This window comes from Thalassophryne amazonica, chromosome 8 (assembly GCF_902500255.1).
Source record: "Thalassophryne amazonica chromosome 8, fThaAma1.1, whole genome shotgun sequence".
Taxonomy (NCBI): Eukaryota; Metazoa; Chordata; class Actinopteri; order Batrachoidiformes; family Batrachoididae; genus Thalassophryne; species Thalassophryne amazonica.
Window position 1 is genome coordinate 79,865,697 of NC_047110.1, and position 23,686 is coordinate 79,889,382.

At 41.4% G+C, this 23,686-nt stretch overlaps 1 protein-coding gene across 1 annotated transcript in view; it reads left to right on the forward strand.

Annotated features, from left to right (window-relative positions):
- The window catches only part of ces2b (carboxylesterase 2b), a 65,070-nt gene extending 42,142 nt beyond the window's left edge, over positions 1-22,928 (forward strand). Inside the window, exons 14-22 of the mRNA XM_034176812.1 lie at positions 7,383-7,572; positions 7,675-7,816; positions 10,430-10,563; positions 12,153-12,306; positions 12,437-12,547; positions 12,648-12,746; positions 19,781-19,923; positions 22,667-22,738; positions 22,827-22,928. Coding sequence (XP_034032703.1) covers positions 7,383-7,572; positions 7,675-7,816; positions 10,430-10,563; positions 12,153-12,306; positions 12,437-12,547; positions 12,648-12,746; positions 19,781-19,825 — 875 coding nt within the window. The 3' untranslated portion in view covers positions 19,826-19,923; positions 22,667-22,738; positions 22,827-22,928. The remainder of the gene's footprint in view (positions 1-7,382; positions 7,573-7,674; positions 7,817-10,429; positions 10,564-12,152; positions 12,307-12,436; positions 12,548-12,647; positions 12,747-19,780; positions 19,924-22,666; positions 22,739-22,826) is intronic.
- Positions 22,929-23,686: the final 758 nt, after the last annotated feature.

Consider the following 23,686-nt stretch of genomic DNA (forward strand, 5'->3'; position numbering starts at 1 on the left):
TTTTATTTTTTGGCGCTGTTGTCGTGCGTTGCCTGTGCTGCGCCACAGCCTGTCCAGTGGATTTTTATTTTATTTTTTACCACTGTTGTCGTGTGTTACCTGTGCTGCTCCACAGCCTGTCCACTGGATTTTTATTTTATTTTTAGCACTGTTGTCGTGTGTTACCTGTGCTGCTCCACAGCCTGTTCAGTGGATTTTTATTTTATTTTTTAGCACTGTTGTCGTGCGTTACCTGTGCTGTTCCACAGCCTGTCCAGTGGATTTTTATTTTATTTTTTACCACTGTTGTCGTGTGTTACCTGTGCTGCTCCACAGCCTGTTCAGTGGATTTTTGTTTTGTTTTTTGGCACTGTTGTCGTGTGTTACCTGTGCTGTTCCACAGCCTGTCCAGTGGATTTTTGTTTTGTTTTTTAGCACTGTTGTCGTGTGTTACCTGTGCTGTTCCACAGCCTGTCCAGTGGATTTTTATTTTATCTTTTAGCACTGTTGTCGTGTGTTACCTGTGCTGCTCCACAGCCTGTCCAGTGGATTTTTATTTTATTTTTTACCACTGTTGTCGTGTGTTACCTGTGCTGCTCCACAGCCTGTCCAGTGGATTTTTATTTTATTTTTTACCACTGTTGTCGTGCATTGCCTGTGCTGCTCCACAGCCTGTCCAGTGGATTTTTATTTTATTTTTTACCACTGTTGTCGTGTGTTACCTGTGCTGCTCCGCAGCCTGTCCAGTGGATTTTTATTTTATTATTTTATTTTATTTTATTTTTTTATTTATTTATTTTTTTTTTTTTTAGCACTGTTGTCGTGCGTTACCTGTGCTGCTCCACAGCCTGTCCAGTGGATTTTTATTTTATTTTTTAGCACTGTTGTCGTGCGTTACCTGTGCTGCTCCACAGCCTGTCCAGTGGATTTTTATTTTATTTTTTACCACTGTTGTCGTGCGTTACCTGTGCTGCTCCACAGCCTGTCCAGTGGATTTTGATTTTTATTTTATTTTTTTGGGCGCTGTTGTCGTGCGTTACCTGTGCTGCTCCACAGCCTGTCCAGTGGATTTTTATTTAGCGCTGTTGTCGTGCGTTACCTGTGCTGCTCCACAGCCTGTCTAGTGGATTTTTATTTTGTTTTAGCACTGTTGTCGTGCGTTGCCTGTGCTGCTCCACAGCCTGTCCAGTGGATTTTTATTTATTTATTTTATTTTTTAGCACTGTTGTTGTGCGTTACCTGTGCTGCTCCACAGCCTGTCCAGTGGATTTTTATTTTGTTTTAGCACTGTTGTTGTGCGTTACCTGTGCTGCTCCACAGCCTGTCTAGTGGATTTTTATTTTGTTTTAGCACTGTTGTCGTGCGTTACCTGTGCTGCTCCACAGCCTGTCTAGTGGATTTTTATTTTGTTTTAGCACTGTTGTCGTGCGTTACCTGTGCTGCTCCACAGCCTGTCTAGTGGATTTTTATTTTGTTTTAGCACTGTTGTCGTGCGTTACCTGTGCTGCTCCACAGCCTGTCTAGTGGATTTCTATTTTGTTTTAGCACTGTTGTCGTGCGTTACCTGTGCTGCTCCACAGCCTGTCTAGTGGATTTTTATTTTGTTTTAGCACTGTTGTCGTGCGCTGCCTGTGCTGCTCCACAGCCTGTCCAGTGGATTTTTATTTTTATTTTATTTTATTTTTTAGCACTGTTGTTGTGCGTTACCTGTGCTGCTCCACAGCCTGTCTAGTGGATTTTTATTTTATTTTAGCACTGTTGTCGTGCGTTACCTGTGCTGCTCCACAGCCTGTCTAGTGGATTTTTATTTTGTTTTAGCACTGTTGTCGTGCGTTGCCTGTGCTGCTCCACAGCCTGTCCAGTGGATTTTTATTTTTATTTTATTTTATTTTTTAGCACTGTTGTTGTGCGTTACCTGTGCTGCTCCACAGCCTGTCTAGTGGATTTTTATTTTATTTTAGCACTGTTGTCGTGCGTTACCTGTGCTGCTCCACAGCCTGTCTAGTGTCGGATTCCCTGTTTGGGAATCCGCTAGCTTAGCGTAGCTACTAGCTCTTAGCCGTTTTAGCATGGCGGCTTCTCCTGTCTCTCCCGTACTTTTCTGCTCTGGGTGTGAAATGTTTAGTTATTCCTCGGCCTCTTTTAGCAGTAACGGTACATGTAATAAGTGCAGCTTATTCGTAGCTTTGGAGGCCAGGCTGGGCGAATTGGAGGCTCGGCTCCGCACCGTGGAAAATTCTACAGCTAGCCAGGCCCCTGTAGTCGGTGCGGACCAAGGTAGCTTAGCCGCCGTTAGTTCCCCCCTGGCAGACCCCGTGCAGTCGGGAAGGCAGGCTGACTGGGTGACTGTGAGGAGGAAGCGTAGCCCTAAACAGAAGCCCCGTGTACACCGTCAACCCGTTCACATCTCTAACCGTTTTTCCCCACTCGACGATACACTCGCCGAGGATCAAACTCTGGTTATTGGCGACTCTGTTTTGAGAAATGTGAAGTTAGCGACACCAGCAACCATTGTCAATTGTCTTCCGGGGGCCAGAGCAGGCGACATCGAAGGACATTTGAAATTGCTGGCTAAGGCTAAGCGTAAATTTGGTAAGATTGTAATTCACGTCGGCAGTAATGACACTCGGTTACGCCAATCGGAGGTCACTAAAATTAACATTGAATCGGTGTGTAACTTTGCAAAAACAATGTCGGACTCTGTTGTTTTCTCTGGGCCCCTCCCCAATCAGACCGGGAGTGACATGTTTAGCCGCATGTTCTCCTTGAATTGCTGGCTGTCTGAGTGGTGTCCAAAAAATGAGGTGGGCTTCATTGATAATTGGCAAAGCTTCTGGGGAAAACCTGGTCTTGTTAGGAGAGACGGCATCCATCCCACTTTAGAGGGAGCAGCTCTCATTTCTAGAAATCTGGCCAATTTTTTGGGATCCTCCAAACTGTGACTGTCTAGCGTTGGGACCAGGAGGCAGAGCTGTGGTCTTATACACCTCTCTGCAGCTTCTCTCCCCCTGCCATCCCCCTATTACCCCATCCCCGTAGAGACGGTGCCTGCTCCCAGACCACCAATAACTAGCAAAAATCTATTTAAGCATAAAAATTCAAAAAGAAAAAATAATATAGCACCTTCAATTGCACCACAGACTAAAACAGTTAAATGTGGTCTATTAAACATTAGGTCTCTTTCTTCTAAGTCCCTGTTGGTAAATGATATAATAATTGATCAACGTATTGATTTATTCTGCCTAACAGAAACTTGGTTACAGCAGGATGAATATGTTCGTTTAAATGAGTCAACACCCCCGAGTCACACTAACTGTCAGAATGCTCGTAGCACGGGCCGGGGCGGAGGATTAGCAGCAATCTTCCATTCCAGCTTATTAATTAATCAAAACCTAGACAGAGCTTTAATTCATTTGAAAGCTTGTCTCTTAGTCTTGTCCATCCAAATTGGAAGTCCCAAAAACCAGTTTTATTTGTTATTATCTATCGTCCACCTGGTCGTTACTGTGAGTTTCTCTGTGAATTTTCAGACCTTTTGTCTGACTTAGTGCTTAGCTCAGATAAGATAATTATAGTGGGCGATTTTAACATCCACACAGATGCTGAGAATGACAGCCTCAACACTGCATTTAATCTATTATTAGACTCTATCGGCTTTGCTCAAAAAGTAAATGAGTCCACCCACCACTTTAATCATATTTTAGATCTTGTTCTGACTTATGGTATGGAAATAGAAGACTTAACAGTATTCCCTGAAAACTCCCTGCTGTCTGATCATTTCTTAATAACATTTACATTTACTCTGATGGACTACTCTGCAGTGGGGAATAAGTTTCATTACACTAGAAGTCTTTCAGAAAGCGCTGTAACTAGGTTTAAGGATATGATTCCTTCTTTATGTTCTCTAATGTCATATACCAACACAGAGCAGAGTAGCTACCTAAACTCTGTAAGGGAGTTAGAGTATCTTGTCAATAGTTTTACATCCTCATTGAAGACAACTTTGGATGCTGTAGCTCCTCTGAAAAAGAGAGCTTTAAATCAGAAGTGTCTGACTCCGTGGTATAACTCACAAACTCGTAGCTTAAAGCAGATAACCCGTAAGTTGGAGAGGAAATGGCGTCTCACTAATTTAGAAGATCTTCACTTAGCCTGGAAAAAGAGTTTGTTGCTCTATAAGAAAGCCCTTCGTGAAGGCTAGGACATCTTTCTACTCATCACTAATTGAAGAAAATAAGAACAACCCCAGGTTTCTTTTCAGCACTGTAGCCAGGCTGACAAAGAGTCAGAGCTCTATTGAGCTGAGTATTCCATTAACTTTAACTAGTAATGACTTCATGACTTTCTTTGCTAACAAAATTTTGACTATTAGAGAAAAAATTACTCATAACCATCCCAAAGATGTATCGTTATCTTTGGCTGCTTTCAGTGATGCCGGTATTTGGTTAGACTCTTTCTCTCCGATTGTTCTGTCTGAGTTATTTTCATTAGTTACTTCATCCAAACCATCAACATGCTTATTAGACCCCATTCCTGCCAGACTGCTCAAGAAGTCCTACCATTATTTAATGCTTCAATCTTAAATATGATCAATCTATCTTTGTTAGTTGGTTATGTACCACAGGCCTTTAAGGTGGCAGTAATTAAACCATTACTTAAAAAGCCATCACTTGACCCAGCTATCTTAGCTAATTATAGGCCAATCTCCAACCTTCCTTTTCTCTCAAAGATTCTTGAGAGGGTAGTTGTAAAACAGCTAACTGATCACCTGCAGAGGAATGGTCTATTTGAAGAGTTTCAGTCAGGTTTTAGAATTCATCATAGTACAGAAACAGCATTAGTGAAGGTTACAAATGATCTTCTTATGGCTTCGGACAGTGGACTTATCTCTGTGCTTGTTCTGTTGGACCTCAGTGCTGCTTTTGATACTGTTGACCATAAAATTTTATTACAGAGATTAGAGCATGTCATAGGTATTAAAGGCATTGCGCTGCGGTGGTTTGAATCATATTTGTCTAATAGATTACAGTTTGTTCATGTAAATGGGGAATCTTCTTCACAGACTAAAGTTAATTATGGAGTTCCACAAGGTTCTGTGCTAGGACCAATTTTATTCACTTTATACATGCTTCCCTTGGGCAGTATTATTAGACAGTATTGCTTAAATTTTCATTGTTACGCAGATGATACCCAGCTTTATCTATCCATGAAGCCAGAGGATACGCACCAATTAGCTAAACTGCAGGATTGTCTTACAGACATAAAGACATGGATGACCTCTAATTTCCTGCTTTTAAACTCAGATAAAACTGAAGTTATTGTACTTGGCCCCACAAATCTTAGAAGCATGGTGTCTAACCAGATCGTTACTCTGGATGGCATTTCCCTGATCTCTAGTAATACTGTGAGAAATCTTGGAGTTATTTTTGATCAGGATATGTCATTCAAAGCGCATATTAAACAAATATGTAGGACTGCCTTTTTGCATTTACGCAATATCTCTAAAATCAGAAAGGTCTTGTCTCAGAGTGATGCTGAAAAACTAATTCATGCATTTGTTTCCTCTAGGCTGGACTATTGTAATTCATTATTATCAGGTTGTCCTAAAAGTTCCCTAAAAAGCCTTCAGTTGGTTCAGAATGCTGCAGCTAGAGTACTGACGGGGACTAGCAGGAGAGAGCATATCTCACCCGTGTTGGCCTCCCTTCATTGGCTTCCTGTTAATGCTAGAATAGAATTTAAAATTCTTCTTCTTACTTATAAGGTTTTGAATAATCAGGTCCCATCTTATCTTAGGGACCTCATAGTACCATATTACCCCATTAGAGCGCTTCGCTCTCAGACTGCGGGCTTACTTGTAGTTCCTAGGGTTTGTAAGAGTAGAATGGGAGGCAGAGCCTTCAGCTTTCAGGCTCCTCTCCTGTGGAACCAGCTCCCAATTCAGATCAGGGAGACAGATACCCTCTCTACTTTTAAGATTAGGCTTAAAACTTTCCTTTTCGCTAAGGCTTATAGTTAGGGCTGGATCGGGTGACCCTGGACCATCCCTTGGTTATGTTGCTTTAGACGTAGACTGTGTTTCATAATTATTGTATGGCCTTGCCTTGCAATGTGGAGCGCCTTGGGGCAACTGTTTGTTGTGATTTGGCGCTATACAAGAAAAAAGTTGATTGATTGATTGATTGTGTCCAGCCATTTTGTGTCTGAAATTCTGACACAGGCACTGTAAGTTCTTCACAAAATGGAGGCAGTCTTCGCAATGAATTTGGACATTCATCAGGGATGGGATCTGCCTCCTACTCTGTTGAATAAGTGCATGAACTGGGTGTTGGGTAAAGTTAGAGTCCAACATCTTGGGTGTCTGAGTGAGAAATGTTCACCAAACATTATGTTGAAGATAATACTGCAATGTTTAACATGAATCTCCCGACTACAACACTTGGAAAAGTGGAGTGAGGAGTTTGATCATAGGTGTTTGTAGTTGTCCTCCATCAAGACTAACATCCAGGATTTCAGTGCCTTCATGGACTCATCCATCAGAACTGAATTTGCATGTGGTGAAACTTGTTTAGAGATCACTTGCACTAGCACATGCTCCCAGACCTGTCCTAACCGGACTCACAAGATATAAGTACCCTTAAAACTTTGATTAAACATTAACTTATACAACCAAAAAAGGAGGGAGGCCAGAAGACTAAAATGTCCTTTACGAAGGGCACAATATGGAACAGAGTGAACCAGTAACAGATGAAACAGCTTTATTCACAGAGGCCAGATGCAAATGCTAACAACAAACAGAATGTGCCAAAGAGGTGGAAAAACCTACACTGTGTAAACACAAGAAAATTCAGTTTGTTAAACCAAAGTGACTTAGTAAAGATACCGATGATCCTCAATCTTCTAGTGTTTCGTATCGTTAAAGCAAGTGAAGCTTGCCTGAAGTAAGTCACTAAATTCCCACATACATGCTAAAGACAGACTATGTACTCTCAAGGATACATGTACCCGTTACTTTTACCATGGCTTTGCATAGCAAAAAACCCCCCCAAAAAAACAAAAAACAAATCGTAATTCAACAGATCCTGGCCCTGCGACAGACTGGCGTCCTGTCCAGGGTGTACTGCGTATTGTGCCCTGTGACTGCTGGGATAAGTTCCAGCCCCCCGTCCCCCTTAATTGGAGTAAGCGGGTACAGAAAATGGATGGAATTCAACAGGTCCAAATATATGAATTGAAATTGAACAAGCAGGACACTGACTCCCAATTGCAGGCCTTCTGGTGTTAATATGGACAGAGGAATAACTCTGTATTTTATATTACCAACTAGATACTAAAAATGATAACAAATGAAGGCTGTATTATTTACATGCACTGATACTGATTTAGTCCTAATTTCTAAATAGGTCCTGTAGTCCACACAAAGCTTGGAAGCCTCAGAGGTGAGTATGTGTCAGTAAAGGGGAGGAAAGCGGGAGTCCACGCCTTTCTTGGTGTTCCGTTTGCAAAACCACCTGTTGGTGCGCTGAGACTGAGAGCTCCTCAACCTGCAGAAGGATGGGAAGGAGTGAGAGATGCTTCCCGTCAGCCTTTCATGTAAGGCTTTTTTTTTTTTAAAACATACTTTATTCTATTAAATAGAATTTGCAGTCGTTAATGTATATTACAACAGTTGCAATAACAGTGTTCTGTATTCAGATGTATTCAGTATACAAGACAGTTGAAGGATCTTGTGAATACAATGTGGGGTTTGACATTAGAGTTGCCAGACATTTCAGAAGATTGCCTTTACCTCAACATTTACACACCTGGAAACAAAGCTCCTGATGCCAAGCTGCCAGTAAGTAACCCTGTACTGGATGCATTTGTTTTTACCACTCAGTGCCCAATAATATCTTCCTTTAGGGTTATTCCATATCAAGTCACCCAAAGAGAGGCAGGTCAACCTCTCAGATTTCCCCCCAAAAAATTCACAGGTGCTATTATGGAGAACTCCCAAATATTGGGTCGGTATCTATAATAGTAAAATTGCACAGTTTGTCAGATTATCTTCAGATATCATAGTTTCTGTGGTATAAGTTGCACGCATCAAAAGAATGCCTCGACATGATACTACAACATGATGTCACCTCCATGTGGACTCACCACTAGCAAGGAGATTTTAAAGGGTCTGGTGCATTGTTTTATGGGGGGTAAATGGCCACACAGACTGACACTAGATTATTAATTTTTATTATATATCCCCAACCAAGAAATTAGTTGCACTGGAGTATAGGTTGCAGGACTTCCCTAACTATATATTGTAACACTCCTGTATCAGTAATATGTATGCTTACTGCACACACATTGCCTAATATTTTGTAAATCACAGGAAAAAAGTACTTTATCTATGCTGTTTGAATGAGTAGCTCTCATAGGTGGCATTGTTTGGTTACATTTTTTTTTTTTTTTTTTTTTGGCCATTTTCAGAGCATTGTGAAATGAAAAGTTTCTAACATGCAATTGATATGATTACATTTTTAAAAAGAAAAATATCAGCCCCTATGACAAAGATGTACGTGTCATTTCAAAGAAACTATGAAATGTCAGAAGTTAGACTAGGCTTGTTTGGCAAAATGAATTAAAATTTCAAATGACTATAGTTTCAAAACTATTGGCAATACAGACCCAATAATTCTGATTTCTCCATAAGTTCAGAATAGGAGCACCTGTGATTTTTTTTTTTTTTTTTCTGGGAGCATCTGACAGGATCACCTGAGAAATTTTCTCAGACTGGTGATCTAATGGAGAACGTCTGTTCGTGTTACTTTCTGTGCTAGAGGTTGCACAACTTCAGATTTTTAGAAGTCAGTACTGATGTCCTGAAAACAGAGTCAAGGTCAACTAAACACTAATGACATCTAATAAAACCACATGAGAAGAGAATGCTTTCAGTAATAGTCCACATCATCATCAAAAATTGATGAATATCTTTGACAGATCACAACTCTACATCATCAAAAAAATTGATGAATATCTTTTGTTGTGAAGGTGTAGGAACACGGACCCACAACAGGGGGCGTTAAATGAACGGACAATGGATAAGCCAAACAGTAACAATTTAATGTTGTGAAGTGCACAACGGAATACAGACAAATACAGTTTTGGTAGCACAGACAATTATATGTTGAGTGACGTGTGGGCAGGCTTGAGGATAGGAGACGTCCGTCCTGAACCGAGCTGGATCCCACACGGCCCTCACCGCCAACGGATCTGAAGAACACCGGAGCCGCCAAGTCCTGCATCCCCAGGTGGCCACCGTCTCCAGCTGTCAGACCTGGTACTGCTGGCAGAGAACAGAAACAGTTTTGATGAGTGTGAGTTCGCACACTCAGTAATCCCACCGTCTGTGTTCTTTAGGGAGGGAGCACCTCCACCTCCAATCACACACTCGTGCAGCTCCTGTCTAACCACTTATCTGGTTGGGGTGTGAAGCGAAGCCGTCGCTGATCACACCAAACTCCAGTACCACCGATAAGGCAAACACCACAGGAAAGCGGCTGCAAAAAGAGTTCAAACTAAGACACAGTTTTCAGTTTAGCAGAGAATTACCTCTTCTAGTGGCTGATTTCTCGGTGAGGAGGTGGAGTTGCAGTCCGGCCTTTATGGTGATGTTGATGAGTTGCCTGAGTGACAGCTGGTGCTGATGATGTGTGACAGCTGTCACTCCCAGTGGCTCCGCCCTCTCGTGCTTGAAGCCCGCACTTCAAGCAGGGCGCCATCTGGTGGTCGTGGGCCAGCAGTACCTCCTCTTCAGCGGCCCACACAACATCTTTGACAGATCAAAAATTGATGAATATCTTTGACAGATCACAACTCTGCAGCAATGACACCTGAATGCTGAAATGTCAGGATAAGAGAAAAATTCCATGAGTGTCATTCGTGCAAAACCTTTTTTTTTTTCCCACAAGGAAACTTGAGACATCATGGCCCATAATACAAAGTTTGTAGCTTGTCCCTTTACTACTTGACCATTGGCCCTCGTCTACAAATCCATGCTCAAACCCACACTTATTCCCTCTGATGTTGCATTGTAATCTCACAGTAACTATCAAAGTTATTTGATGTTTCGTACTCTTAAAAAAAAAAAAAAAAAAGTGGCACATTTACACGTGCCGAAAGCACACAACACAAACGGGCACATCCCAACAATATGATTGACCACGTCCTCTCTGATTGTTCTGTGTGATGCGGGGACCATTTATTCTTCACCATCACAGTTCCATGCGCTATTGCATGTCTACTACACTCAGAGGCGCTACTGTGCACACGCATGGAGTAACAGGATGAGAGTTGCTGGAGCAGGTCTCACAGATGTTTGCTGCTGGCCAGTCACATTAGTGAACAACGCAAATGTTTCACAAAACACTGATTTATTGTGGTGCATTCTTCAAAGTCTCTTTTGACTTACCAGGTCATGGTTTGGATCCACGGTGGAGGGTTTGCATCAGGGTCAGCTTCAATGTACGATGGATCTGCCCTGGCAGCTTACCAGGAAGTAGTTGTGGTTGTAATCCAGTACCGATTGGGACTGCTGGGCTTTCTCAGGTAAAAAAGAAAAGATAATAATATTATCACTATTATCCCAAGTGGAAGTGCAATTGCAGTGATCATAAAACACAAGTGCCTTTATGATTCCTCAGTCTCCTATGAATTTCATCATTGGTTTCCATACATTTCATCCATACGTTTAATGTTTACTTAATTTTTTGTACCCAGTCACAGAATATAGGAATGTAGGTATCAGGCGGGATGGTCTGGAATTGCAGGACACAAATGCACGGCTCAGACAAACAGCTCTGGTTTTTAGAAGGTTTTTCCTATTGAGGATAGTGGTGGTCGGTACACAAGTAAGCAGTCCAGAAAAAGCAGCAGTACAAAAAACATCAGGCAAACCGGCGTGGTTGAAGCAACAGGCTGGAGGTCAGGTACACACAAAGAGGCAGGCAGGACTATGGAACGCAGGAACAGAGCTGGAATGAGGGCACAAGGCACGACAAACTGGCGGGGAACAAACATACCCAGTGAGCTTGAATAACCGCAGGTGGTAATCAGCAAATCAGGAACAGGTGTGCATGGAAAGTACCAGAACTAGGGTGTGGCCAGGAGAGAGAGAGAAACACCCATCACCAATATTTTACATTTCGTTGGGTTTGGTTGGTTTCTTCTCTTGCTGGGGTTTTCCTGCTTGGGTCTGCCTGTCTTTTCTTTCTCTTGTCTCTCTCCCTTGGAACAGAACAAAAGAACAAAATAAAACCGAACACCTAGCAAAACTCAAACCCTGACAGTAGGAATTTCAATAGGAACCACCCGATCTGTCTGTCCAAGAGTCTTGTATGGGCAACTCCTCTTAAACCAATTGGTGGATTTCAGAGAGACTTTACGCAATGGCAGCGCGCCATATTTATGTGCATGAATGAAAATAATATTGTCTGATGTATTCAGTAGAAGATGACAGGACTTTCATAGCTGTTGTTGCTTAATGCATAGTTGTTAGTTACATTTACTGTTTATATACAAACCTGTTGGGCTCTTTACAGAAGTTGACCGGTTTGTTAATTCAGGTGTTTTATTACAACAGATTTACTACCACTGATATATATATTACAAACAAATAAGTGATATGGCAGAGCGGCTGTAATTGGCATCACTTTGTGAGCTAGCTCACAAATATCCCGTGCTTCATAATTGGACTAGTTTGGAATTGCATCTGGTGAAAAACAGGTCAAAATAACATGGATCCACACCAGTTCCACTATGGTGTCTCTGCAAAACAGAGTAACTCAAAGAAAGAAAGTTAACGTTAAGTTAAGTTAAAGTGGGGGAGGTGATGGTCTAGTGGCTAAGGTGTTGGGCTTGAGTCCAGAAGATCATGGGTTCAAATCCCCACCTGACTGGAAAATCACTAAGGGCCCTTGGGCAAGGCCTTTAATCCCCTATTGCTCCCGGTGTGTAGCGAACGCCTTGTATGGCAGCACCCTGACATCGGGGTGAATGTGAGACATAATTGTAAAGTGCTTTGAGCGTCTGATGCAGATGGAAAAGCGCTATATAAATGCAGTCCATTTACCATTTAACGGTGACTGATCACTTGGCCTAATTCAGCCTAACCAACCATGGTTCTGTATTCTATCCAGCACTGGCGATGAGAACATGCCAGGAAACTTTGGCCTGTTGGACCAGGTTGAAGCCCTTCGATGGGTTCAGCAGCACATTCACAATTTTGGCGGAAATCCGAATTTAGTCACCATATTTGGGGAGTCTGCTGGCGGTATGAGTGTATCTCTTTTGGTAAGAGCCAGACTACAGTCAAGCATTGTTGTTTTTAGGATGGACACATTTTAATGCCATTGTTTTGTGCAATAACATTACTATAAAGTTAACACTGTGCACTTTGTATTTTCGGTTTCTTTGTTCACAGCTTCTCTCGCCGTTGTCTGATGGGCTGTTCCATCGTGCAATTGCTGAAAGTGGCACTGCTTCCATGGGGCTGCTGGGCTTCATAAATAATGATGTCTTGCCAATAATCCAGGTTATTTATAGTGTTTTTTATGCATTGTTTTACAACATTATAAAACCATATTACCATATAACTGTAATCTTGATTGTGGATTTCTCATATCCATTCTCAGGTAGTAGCCAATGAATCTGGGTGTAGCATCGAGTCTACAAAGGAAATGGCTGAATGCATGAGAAACATTAACATTGATGCAGCAAAGAGTTTTAGTGAGGTGAGGCATGAAAAGTGGAAAGAATAACTTCATGAGTTGTTGAACATTCTTGCTTTTGTCCTCTGTTACATTATATTAATTTTTTTATCCCCCACTAACCACGAGGCCAGAAGGAGATACAAAATTACGCTCAGTTAGTGTTTGTTTCAGTCACAGTTTCTTGCACCCATCCCGTGAAAATATGATCAAAATTTGGCAAATTATACTTCCTTGAACAAGTATATCAAATACATGTTTAAATTTGTGCATGTTCAGGTTTGACCAAGAGCTTCTAAGGCCGCATTTTGTGTGTGTGTGTGGTGTGTGGTGTGGTGTGTGTGTGTGTGTGTGTGTGTGTGTGTGTGTGTGTGTGTGTGTGTGTGTGTGTGTGTGTGTGTGTGTGTGTGTGTGTGTGTGTGTCTTTGACAACAGTTTATCCATTAATTTCTTTGGAAGCCTCTTTGATGTCTGAGGGACCACGTATGTGGTGTGTGCTGGGAAGCTATCTTCAGGAAGCTAGCATGATAATAAGGGAACTCCTTCAAGTCAGTTGCTTGAGAATTGCGAGTCAAAGTGTGTAGTTGTAGAAGTGAAACTCGGTTAGTGAGTTGAACACATTATAAATACATAGGCATCTTTGGTAGCTACAGCAGTTGTTTGTTGCCTCTTGTTTTTGTCTCTGTAGTGTTCTGTGTGCAAATTCTACACAAGTGGATGACAAAAAAAACTGAAAAAAAAAGCCACTTGTGGCTGGTGTGGTCTTTGTAAAGAAATTAATTTCTTTGCGTTGACCAGTAGAAGGTGGCCCATGTATATTAAGGACAATATAAATGCGGTATGTGGTAACGAGCCACAAGGACCTCTTAGAACAGTGGTTTTCAAACTGTGGGGTGTGCCCCCTGGGGGGCACCAGAGTTCTTCAGGGGGCACAAAAAATAACTGTAAACACTGTTAATCAACAAAAAAAGATGGGGGAAAAAAGGACAAAGAAAACACTGTTAGCTAACATGCCAGGAGCAAATTGGATAAATTTTTAGTGCATAAATCTACCAGTGAGAAGACAGAATTTGAGGCAACTAAAAAAGAAGAAAGTAGAGGACGATCTTTGTTTGCTGCTCTCCTCAGTGCATCAGCCTGCATCAGCCACCTGTGCGCGTCAAAAATCCCAGACTCATTGCTCGCTCCAAACAAGAGGTGAGACAAGATGAGACTGAGACTAGATGAGGAGACTAAATTTGTATAAAGTTTAACTAATTTTATTTATGTTAAAATGTGTTATGTCAAATACGTTGAGAAAAACACAGATGTTTAAATGTTAAAAAATGTTTAAAATATGACAAAAGGTAAAAATAAAAGAATACAAAGTTTTTAAAATGTTTGAAAAGGGTGTAAAATGTGTAATGGCATAGACAGCTCCTTAAAACACAATAATATAATTTACCAATGTGTTAATATGATGTCTAAAAGAATAAAAAGAATGCCGAAGATGTTGAAGTTGTGTGTGTGTGTGTGTGTGTGGGGGGGGGGGGGCAGCTATTCATTTGTTCTCTCACTCTCTACTCTCCCACACTTTGAAAACTCCGGCCTTAGACGTTCTAGTTGGACTACTTAACTGAAAACAGTGTTTATCATGCAGTTATCAAGTAAATAAAAGTCAAATATTTGGCTGGTATAAATGATCAAATTCCATGTCTAAATTCTGAAAATGGATTGTTTTTTTTCCCATATACAGCATCAGAAGACAAAACACATGCTTGAGGTGAATAGCTCCTAATTTATTTAACAAGGATAATCAAGCCTACACTGTACTACAATGGAGCAGAAAATGTAGCAATCAAGATATACGTTGCATTAACCATTTAGGAACTATGGTCATTTGTATACAGTGCGACCTCTGTTATCGAAGCCATTAGTAACTGTACAGAATAAATGGAAGGATTATTTTTAAAACATGGTATCTCTTTTTCAGATAGTTTACTTCAGATAATCAGGGGATGGATACAAGAACATTCAAGGTCAACAACCATGACTTCATTTAAATCAGTGGTTCTCAAAGTTTTAATATAATATATTATATATATATAGATATATATATATAATATATATATCATATATATATATATATATATATATTTCAACACCCTGCGCGATTTCGCAATTCTCTTTCTTCCTTCCACTTAGAAACTCATGGAGGGGTCTGGTCTTTGGTGCACGTCTACTGTGAGAGACATAATCTAAAAAAATAATAATAATAATAATAATCTGGAAATCACAATGTATGATTTTTTTTATATATATAATTTATTTGTATGTTACTGCTGCAAATAAGTATTTGAACACCTGTGAAAATCAATGTTAATATTTGGTACAGTAGCCTTTGTTTGCAATTACAGAGGTTAAACATTTCCTGTAGTTTTTCACCAGGTTTTCACACACTGCAGCAGGGATTTTGGTCCACTCCTCCATACAGATCTTCTCCAAATCTTTCAGGTTTGGAGTTTCAGCTCCCTCCAAAGATTTTCTATTGAGTTCAGGTCTGGAGACTGGCCAGGCCACTCCAGGACCTTGAAATGCTTCTTACAGAGCATCATCCAGATGGTCACTGGTGAACTTCAAACGGGCCTGGACATGTGTTGGCTTGAGCAGGGGGACCTTGCTGCCCTGCAGGATTTTAAACCATGACAGCATCATGTGTTACTAATGTAATCTTTGTGACTGTGGTCCCAGCTCTCTTCAGGTCATTGCCCAGGTCCTCCTGTGTAGTGCTGAGCTTTCTCAGAATCATCCTTACCCCAAAAAGTGAGATCTTGCATGGAATCCAGACCGAGGGAGATTGACAGTCATCTTGTGTTTCTTCCACTTTCTAATAAATAATCATAACAGTTGTTGTCTTTGGGCAGCACGGTGGATTAGTGGTTAGCACTGTTGCCTCACAGCGAGAAGGTCGTGGGTTCAATTCCTGTGGCCTTTCTGTGTGGAGTTTGCATGTTCTCCCCGTGTTTGCATGGGTTTCTTCCGGGTGCTCCGGTTTCTTCCCACATCCAAAGACATGCGGGTTAGGTGGATTGGCATCTTTAAAATTGTCTGTAGGTGTGTGTGTGGGTATGTCTGTGTTTGTTTGTCTATTTGTGGCCCTGCGACAGACTGGCATCCTGTCCTGCGTGTACCCCACCTCATGCTGTATGACTGCTGGGATAGGCTCCAGCCCCTTGCGACCCTTAATTGACTAAGCAGTAGAAGATGAATGAATGTGAGTTGTTGTCTTCTACCAAGCTGCTTGCCTGTTGTCCTGTAGTCCATCCCAGCCTTGTCCAGGTCTACAGTTTTGTCCCTGGTGTCCTTAGACAGCTCTTTGGTCTTGGCTATGGTGGACAGGTTGGAGTGTGATTGACTGAGTGTGTGAACAGGTGTCTTTTATACAGGTAACAAGTTCAAACAGGTGCAGTTAATACAGGTAAAGAGTTCAGAATAAGAGGGCTTCTTAAAGAAAAATGAACAGGTCTGTGAGAGCCAGAATTCTTGGTAGTTGGTAGGTGTTCAATACTTATTTGCAACAGTAACATACAAATAAATTATTAAAAAAATCATACATTGTGATTTCCGTATTTTTTATGTCTCTCACAGTGAACATGCACCTAAGATGAAAATTTCAGACCCCTCCATGATTTCTAAGTGGGAGAACTTGCACAATTGCAGGGTGTTGAAATATTATTTTCCTCAGTGTGTTTGTGTGTGTTGTGTGGGTGTGTGTGGTGTGTGTGTGTGTGTGTGTGTGTTGTATATATATATATTATATATATATATACACACACACAGGGGTGCACATAAGTGGTACACATGTGCGGCAAAAATCTGGAATGTGTAATGACACGTGTTATTTCACGCCTTTGCGTATTCACCGATCATGTCTTAACTTTCATCTCACATGTTGCTTGTCAACTACTGTCAGAGATGTCCAGAAAACAACAAACATTAAGCAGCTTCTTTGGCGTTTCGCCACCACAAAGAGACGACAACTGGAGCCAGAGCCAGAGCCAAAGAAGAGACTTTTCTAGAAAAGTGGCTCCAAGATGTGCAGTGGCTCAAAGCTAACGATGAGCGCACTGAAATGTGGTGCAAGATTTGCCGCTCACATCCACATCTAGCAGATAAGGTGCATTTTATAAAGGCTCAAAGAATTTCAATCATCCTTTATTTGATAAACATGAAAAAAGCAAGGAGCACACGAATGTGACGCTAGCCGAGAAGAAATGTCCAATCGTCCACTTATCAGATGCGCGACAAGCTGAATGAAGAACAGCGGCAAGCTCTGTTTAATATTTTTCTGCTCGCCTTCCATAAAGCTAAACATGCACGTCCCATGTCTTCCTATTCTGAGGACATTCCTTTACTGAAGCGGCTGGGAGTAAATGTCAGGGTGCGTATCTTTCACGTGAAGGCGGCACACGGATCGTGCAGAGCATCGCTCACACCATCAGCGAGGAGTTACGAACCAAATTGCAGTCTGTTGAATTTTGGGGGCTGCTTTTTGATGGATCTGAGGACATCACAAAAAGCAGCAGGAAATCGTTTACATTGTGTCTGTGTCCAGCAACGGAGAGTTTACGTCCGACTTTCTTGGACTGATTGAACTGGGTGCTGACCGAACCGCACAGGACGTAACAGACGGACTTGTGAGACTTTTCCAGGACAGGCTTGGATGACTGGACAACAAAGTTGGTTGCTGTGTGCACAGACGGGGCAGCTGTCAACGTCGGTATGTACAACGGTGTGGTACCAAAACTCCGGCAACTTGCTGCGTTTGGAGACTCCCTTGTGCACATTTTGTGCACCGCACACACACTGAGAATTGCGCAAAATCAGCTGATAATGTGCCTTACTGTGAGACATTCAATCGCTCTGTGGTCAAGCTGCTGCAGTTTTATTTACAAAAAGGTGGAGCAAAAAAAATGCTGCACTGAAGAAGCTGTGTGAAGAAAATGGGATCTCTTTGTGAAACTGGGCAAGTTTCATAATATCAGATGGCTGCATGGAGGCATGAAACACTGATAAAAATATCAAGACTGTTGCCAGCCATTAAAATGCAACTGGATACGAGTGATAACAGTGACCTTCAGCATATCTGCACAGAGCGTTTTCAGTGCTTTCTGTCAAACATGCTTGACATTGGCAACATATTGAAGACCACATCCATTAGGTTTCAGAAGGAAAAGCTGACCATTGGAGAATGTAAAGATGAACTCATGGTGGCCATTGGACAGTTCACACTTCTGCTTGATGGTGAAGGTCACAGTGCACAGAGTTTCTAATGCTGATGCTGACAGAGACAAGACAAACTTACTCAGGGGTTAATTGAAGAGTTTGAAGTCAGATATGATTCCCTCAAGTCATGTGATCATTTCTTAGTATTTGATCCTTCAACATGGCCTCAGGAAATGCAAGAGCTCCACAATTTTGGAAACAAAACAGTTTGCAGCATTCTCAAGAAATATGAAGCTGCCTTGCAACTTGACAAAAACACCACTGTGACAGAATGGATGCGCTTAAAGCAGGCAGGAAACCTGGGAGCCTCTTCTGTATATGACTTGGTCCAAATAATAAATACAAGTAACCCAGATGCTTACTCAACATCAACAAGGTGGTTAAGCTGTCTCTTACACTGCCTTTAAGAGTGCAGCTTGTGAGAGGTTCTCACATCTCAACATAATAAAAACCAAGTACAGATCTCGTCTGTCACATGCTCGTCTCTCAGCCCTGATGCGCATTCACCTGTCAAAGCAGACCACAGAGACATTTGACCCAAAGCAAGCTGTGACCTATGGATGGAGACAGCTAATCGGAGGCTCAACCAAGACGGGAGATGCATCTGCAGTATCTTCATCATCTACCATGCAGGAAGCTGAAGCAGAGGAGTGAGGTGACAGTGAGGAGGACAGTGAGGAAGACTGCACTTAAGACCACGCTATATGGAGTGAGTACCAACACCATCTCCTGGTACTCACCTGAGTAACTCTCTGAAAAAGTTATGTGCACCCCTGTTGTATGTGTGTGTTTATATATATATATATATATATATATATATATATATATATATCTATATATATATATATATTATATATATATATATATATATATATATATATATATATATATAGATAATATATATATATGTATGTATGTATGTATGTATGTATACACACACACATAGGGTGTCTCAAAAATGTACCCAAAAGTGTTTTGACAGCACAAAAAAAAAAAAAAAACAATATTATCAGACATTATCTGCATGACCATGTGGCCAAAGCGTGTATTTTTTCTCCCCAATGCATAGTGTTTAGTTCAGTCTTTCCTTGTTGATGTTTTAACCCTTTATCTTTTACACCACATAATCAGTGTCACCTCCTTGTCTGAACTTTCCTAAGAAACAAATCATCCGTCTACAGTTTTCTGGAAAACCGCCTAGCAAAATCAAGTCTCCTTGCCATTTGCTGAGACTGAATTTTGTATGGAAAGAGATGCAAGTCAGCCCTTAGGATGTGTTGCACAGAACCCGACCATTTTGCTCTCTGAATTAGGGTCAACTGTGGCATTTTTCCTGGACTTTAATGTCTTGCAGAACAACTTTAGGGTTTAGGGTGAACATCATTATTCCCAATAAAACCATTTCCTGGTATTCATATTTCAGAGTACTTTTGGGTACATTTTTTGAGACCCCTATATCTATTCTTAACTATAAGTCTAGTAGGAAGTTCTCAAAAACGGTAACCATGTAACACCACTTTTTGTTGATTTTACGGACTCCTGTTGTCCTGTCAATGCTGATAACTTGAGGCTGAGGCGTATGATGTGCCTTGACAGTTTCATCATTTTTATGTATTTGAGTCTTTGGAGCTAGTACATGCTGGTTGTTTATGGATTGCCAAGTTACTTTTTAATTGTGCATTCGTTGTACTTCAGGAGCTTGAGTTTTGAGTTACATGGTTTTTATTTTTTGACTGTTTTGATTAAGGCAGAAACTATATCTTGTTTTACAACATTTTGTGTTGTGTGTGCAGATTTTACTAAGGCCTATTCCTGTGACTGTGATGGACACTTTCTGAGAAAACCTGTGGATGAAATGTTGCAGAATCATGAACTGCTCACAGTACCTTCATGACTGGAGTAAATAATGATGAAGCTGGTGGTTAATTCCCAAAGTAAGTGTAAAACGTACACACACACACAAAAAATCATGGTAGTTAAAGGCAAATGATCTTCTTATGGCCTCGGACAGTGGACTCATCTCTGTGCTTGTTCTGTTAGACCTCAGTGCTGCTTTTGATACTGTTGACCATAAAATTTTATTACAGAGATTAGAGCATGCCATAGGTATTAAAGGCACTGCGCTGCGGTGGTTTGAATCATATTGTCTAATAGATTACATTTGTTCATGTAAATGGGGAATCTTCTTCACAGACTAAAGTTAATTATGGAGTTCCACAAGGTTCTGTGCTAGGACCAATTTTATTCACTTTATACATGCTTCCCTTAGGCAGTATTATTAGACGGCATTGCTTAAATTTTCATTGTTACGCAGATGATACCCAGCTTTATCTATCCATGAAGCCAGAGGACACACACCAATTAGCTAAACTGCAGATTGTCTTACAGACATAAAGACATGGATGACCTCTAATTTCCTGCTTTTAAACTCAGATAAAACTGAAGTTATTGTACTTGGCCCCACAAATCTTAGAAACATGGTGTCTAACCAGATCCTTACTCTGGATGGCATTACCCTGACCTCTAGTAATACTGTGAGAAATCTTGGAGTCATTTTGATCAGGATATGTCATTCAAAGCGCATATTAAACAAATATGTAGGACTGCTTTTTTGCATTTACGCAATATCTCTAAAATTAGAAAGGTCTTGTCTCAGAGTGATGCTGAAAAACTAATTCATGCATTTATTTCTCTAGGCTGGACTATTGTAATTCATTATTATCAGGTTGTCCTAAAAGTTCCCTAAAAAGCCTTCAGTTAATTCAAAATGCTGCAGCTAGAGTACTAACGGGGACTAGAAGGAGAGAGCATATCTCACCCATATTGGCCTCTCTTCATTGGCTTCCTGTTAATTCTAGAATAGAATTTAAAATTCTTCTTCTACTTATAAGGTTTTGAATAATCAGGTCCCATCTTATCTTAGGGACCTCGTAGTACCATATCACCCCAATAGAGCGCTTCGCTCTCAGACTGCAGGCTTACTTGTAGTTCCTAGGGTTTGTAAGAGTAGAATGGGAGGCAGAGCCTTCAGCTTTCAGGCTCCTCTCCTGTGGAACCAGCTCCCAATTCAGATCAGGGAGACAGACACCCTCTCTACTTTTAAGATTAGGCTTAAAACTTTCCTTTTTGCTAAAGCTTATAGTTAGGGCTGGATCAGGTGGTTATGTGTCGACGGGTTGAGGAGCGGACCTGCGTCAGACGGAACCCAGCGCTAAAATAACCAGAAAAGCGGTTCCAAAAACAATTATTTTCACCCTGTGCATAAAAAGTGTAAAACAAAAAAGCGTCTCTGGTGGGAGTGACTGTTGGCACGCTCTCCAGCGCCCGCAAGGATCAAAGCCCGGCGCTCCTGGCCACTACCACCGCCAAACACCCCCCAGGTGGACACGACAAACTGACTCTCTGTGAAGCAAAGAAGAGGTGAGGTAAGTCAGCAGTTACAACAATATCTTCAAAAGACACACGCTATCAGCAACACATTCAGGTCTGTATCTTTTTAACTTTATGCAAATGAGCAGCTTCTCACAACAGGTGGAGGATCACTTATCCGCACGCCACAGCAGTGAGAAGCAAGCTGCACAATTCTCATCACAATTCAAGTATAACACCAAGTTACTATCAACAATTAGTCAAACAATTAATCACCTTGATGTGTGCTGACAGCATGTGTCCTCACCCTTCCTGCTTCACGGCTCGATGTGTCAAACCCAGGCGCGGTCCTCAGCGTCTCACAAACGAACATCACAAGGTCGAGTTCCCGGCAGTTCTGCTTGAATCACACATGCTTAAATGCAGAACGCCATCCAATTATCTGCTTCAGCTGAAAGTCTTTAAGGTTGCATGTGAGCACCATCACAGGTGCACATGATGTTGATGAGGGTGAGGACTCTTCAGCCAGCACCTTCTCCACAGACAAATCAGTTTCCATGCCACCTGAGAGCAAAGAAAAGAAAAGAACACCAAAATATCCAGCCACCCCCCAACACACAAACCACCACTTAGTTATGCATAGACTAGACTGCTGGGGGTTCCCATGATGCACTGTTTCTTTCTCTTTTTGCTCTGTATGCACCACTCTGCATTTAATCATTAGTGATGATCTCTGCTCCCCTCCACAGCATGTCTTTTTCCTGGTTCTCTCCCTCAGCCCCAACCAGTCCCAGCAGAAGACTGCCCTCCCTGAGCCTGGTTCTGCTGGAGGTTTCTTCCTGTTAAAAGGGAGTTTTCCTTCCCACTGTAGCCAAGTGCTTGCTCACAGGGGGTCGTTTTGACCGTTGGGGTTTTACAATTATTGTATGGCCTTGCCTTACAATATAAAGCGCCTTGGGGCAACTGTTTGTTGTGATTTGGCGCTATATAAAAAAATTGATTGATTGATTGAAAAACACCTGTAATAATTAATAAACAAATAAAAGGGGAGGAGTAACAGGAAGACAGAGGTCGGGAATGAGAGGAACAGTAATAGCCAATATTTGATCAGTATGTCTGGTATTTATGTTGTGTTATATTACAAACTGTTTTTTTTTTTTACTTTCACTTTCGATACTCTGTGTGCTTCTTACCCTGTGTGATGCTATACAATGTTGTGGGAACCTCAGTTTCCCTAAGGGAGTCTTCCCAAAGGATCAATAAAGTTCTGTCTAATCTTCTTGTTTCTGTTTGTCATCTGCTACTTGCAACTTTGCTCTCCAAACTGGACAGAGGGAATGGACCGGAAACAGGACTGTGTTCTGTCCTCTTTTTTCCCTGATGTAAGATAAACATCGCCAATCATTCAGAGTATCACACTTTTCATCCAATCAAGCAGCTGTTGACATGTTTGCTGCATATTGCCTGCAGCCAGCAGATGACATGCTGAAACTGATGCTAACAGAGAATATTTGGGATCTGCTGAAGATCGTGTGAAAAATCGAGATGGGTTACCAAGCTGCTCGGAGAGATATCACCTTTCACCATTAAGACAGCAGCCACAGAGTATTTATTCTAAAGCTACATCTTTATAGACTAGACAACTGCCCACAGAGGTATTTATTCTAAAGCTAAGCCCTCATCTTCCTAACCCTGAAGAACTGCTATTGGCACACATTTGTCCACTAACAGATGCAGGAGCTCCTGTGTACCTGTATGAGTACCAGTACACTCTCAGTTTCCTGAAGTCAAATAGGCCAAGATTTGTAAAGAGTGACCATTTTGATGAAGTTTTAACGGTATTCGGCGTCTGCTTCACAACTGCCCATGTCAAATTTGAGAGTAAGTAATGTTCATCAAATGACCACCAGAAATAATTGCTTTCTGGGTTTTTTTTACTGAGTGTCAAAGTCTGCAGCTGACATCTGACTGGTCTGTTGGTTTTAGAGGCTTGTCCAGAAGAAGAGGAACAATTCAGCAAAATCATGATGAGCTACTGGGGCAACTTTGCCCGCACAGGGTAGGAATGAACCCTCTTTGTTTATAATGCACCGTGGGATAAAACCAGCATGATTATAGCGTGTGCATGTTTGTGCAGATCTCCCAATGGGGATGATATTGCCTACTGGCCTCAGTATGGAGCAGAAGAACACTACATGTTCATCGATATCGATAAGCAAGTCACTGCTCAGCACCTGAGGAAGGATCGGTTCATCAACTGCACCAAGACCATTCCAGATTACATCCAAAAACATAAAGAGGCGCACAAAGAGTTGTAAAAACAGATTAAA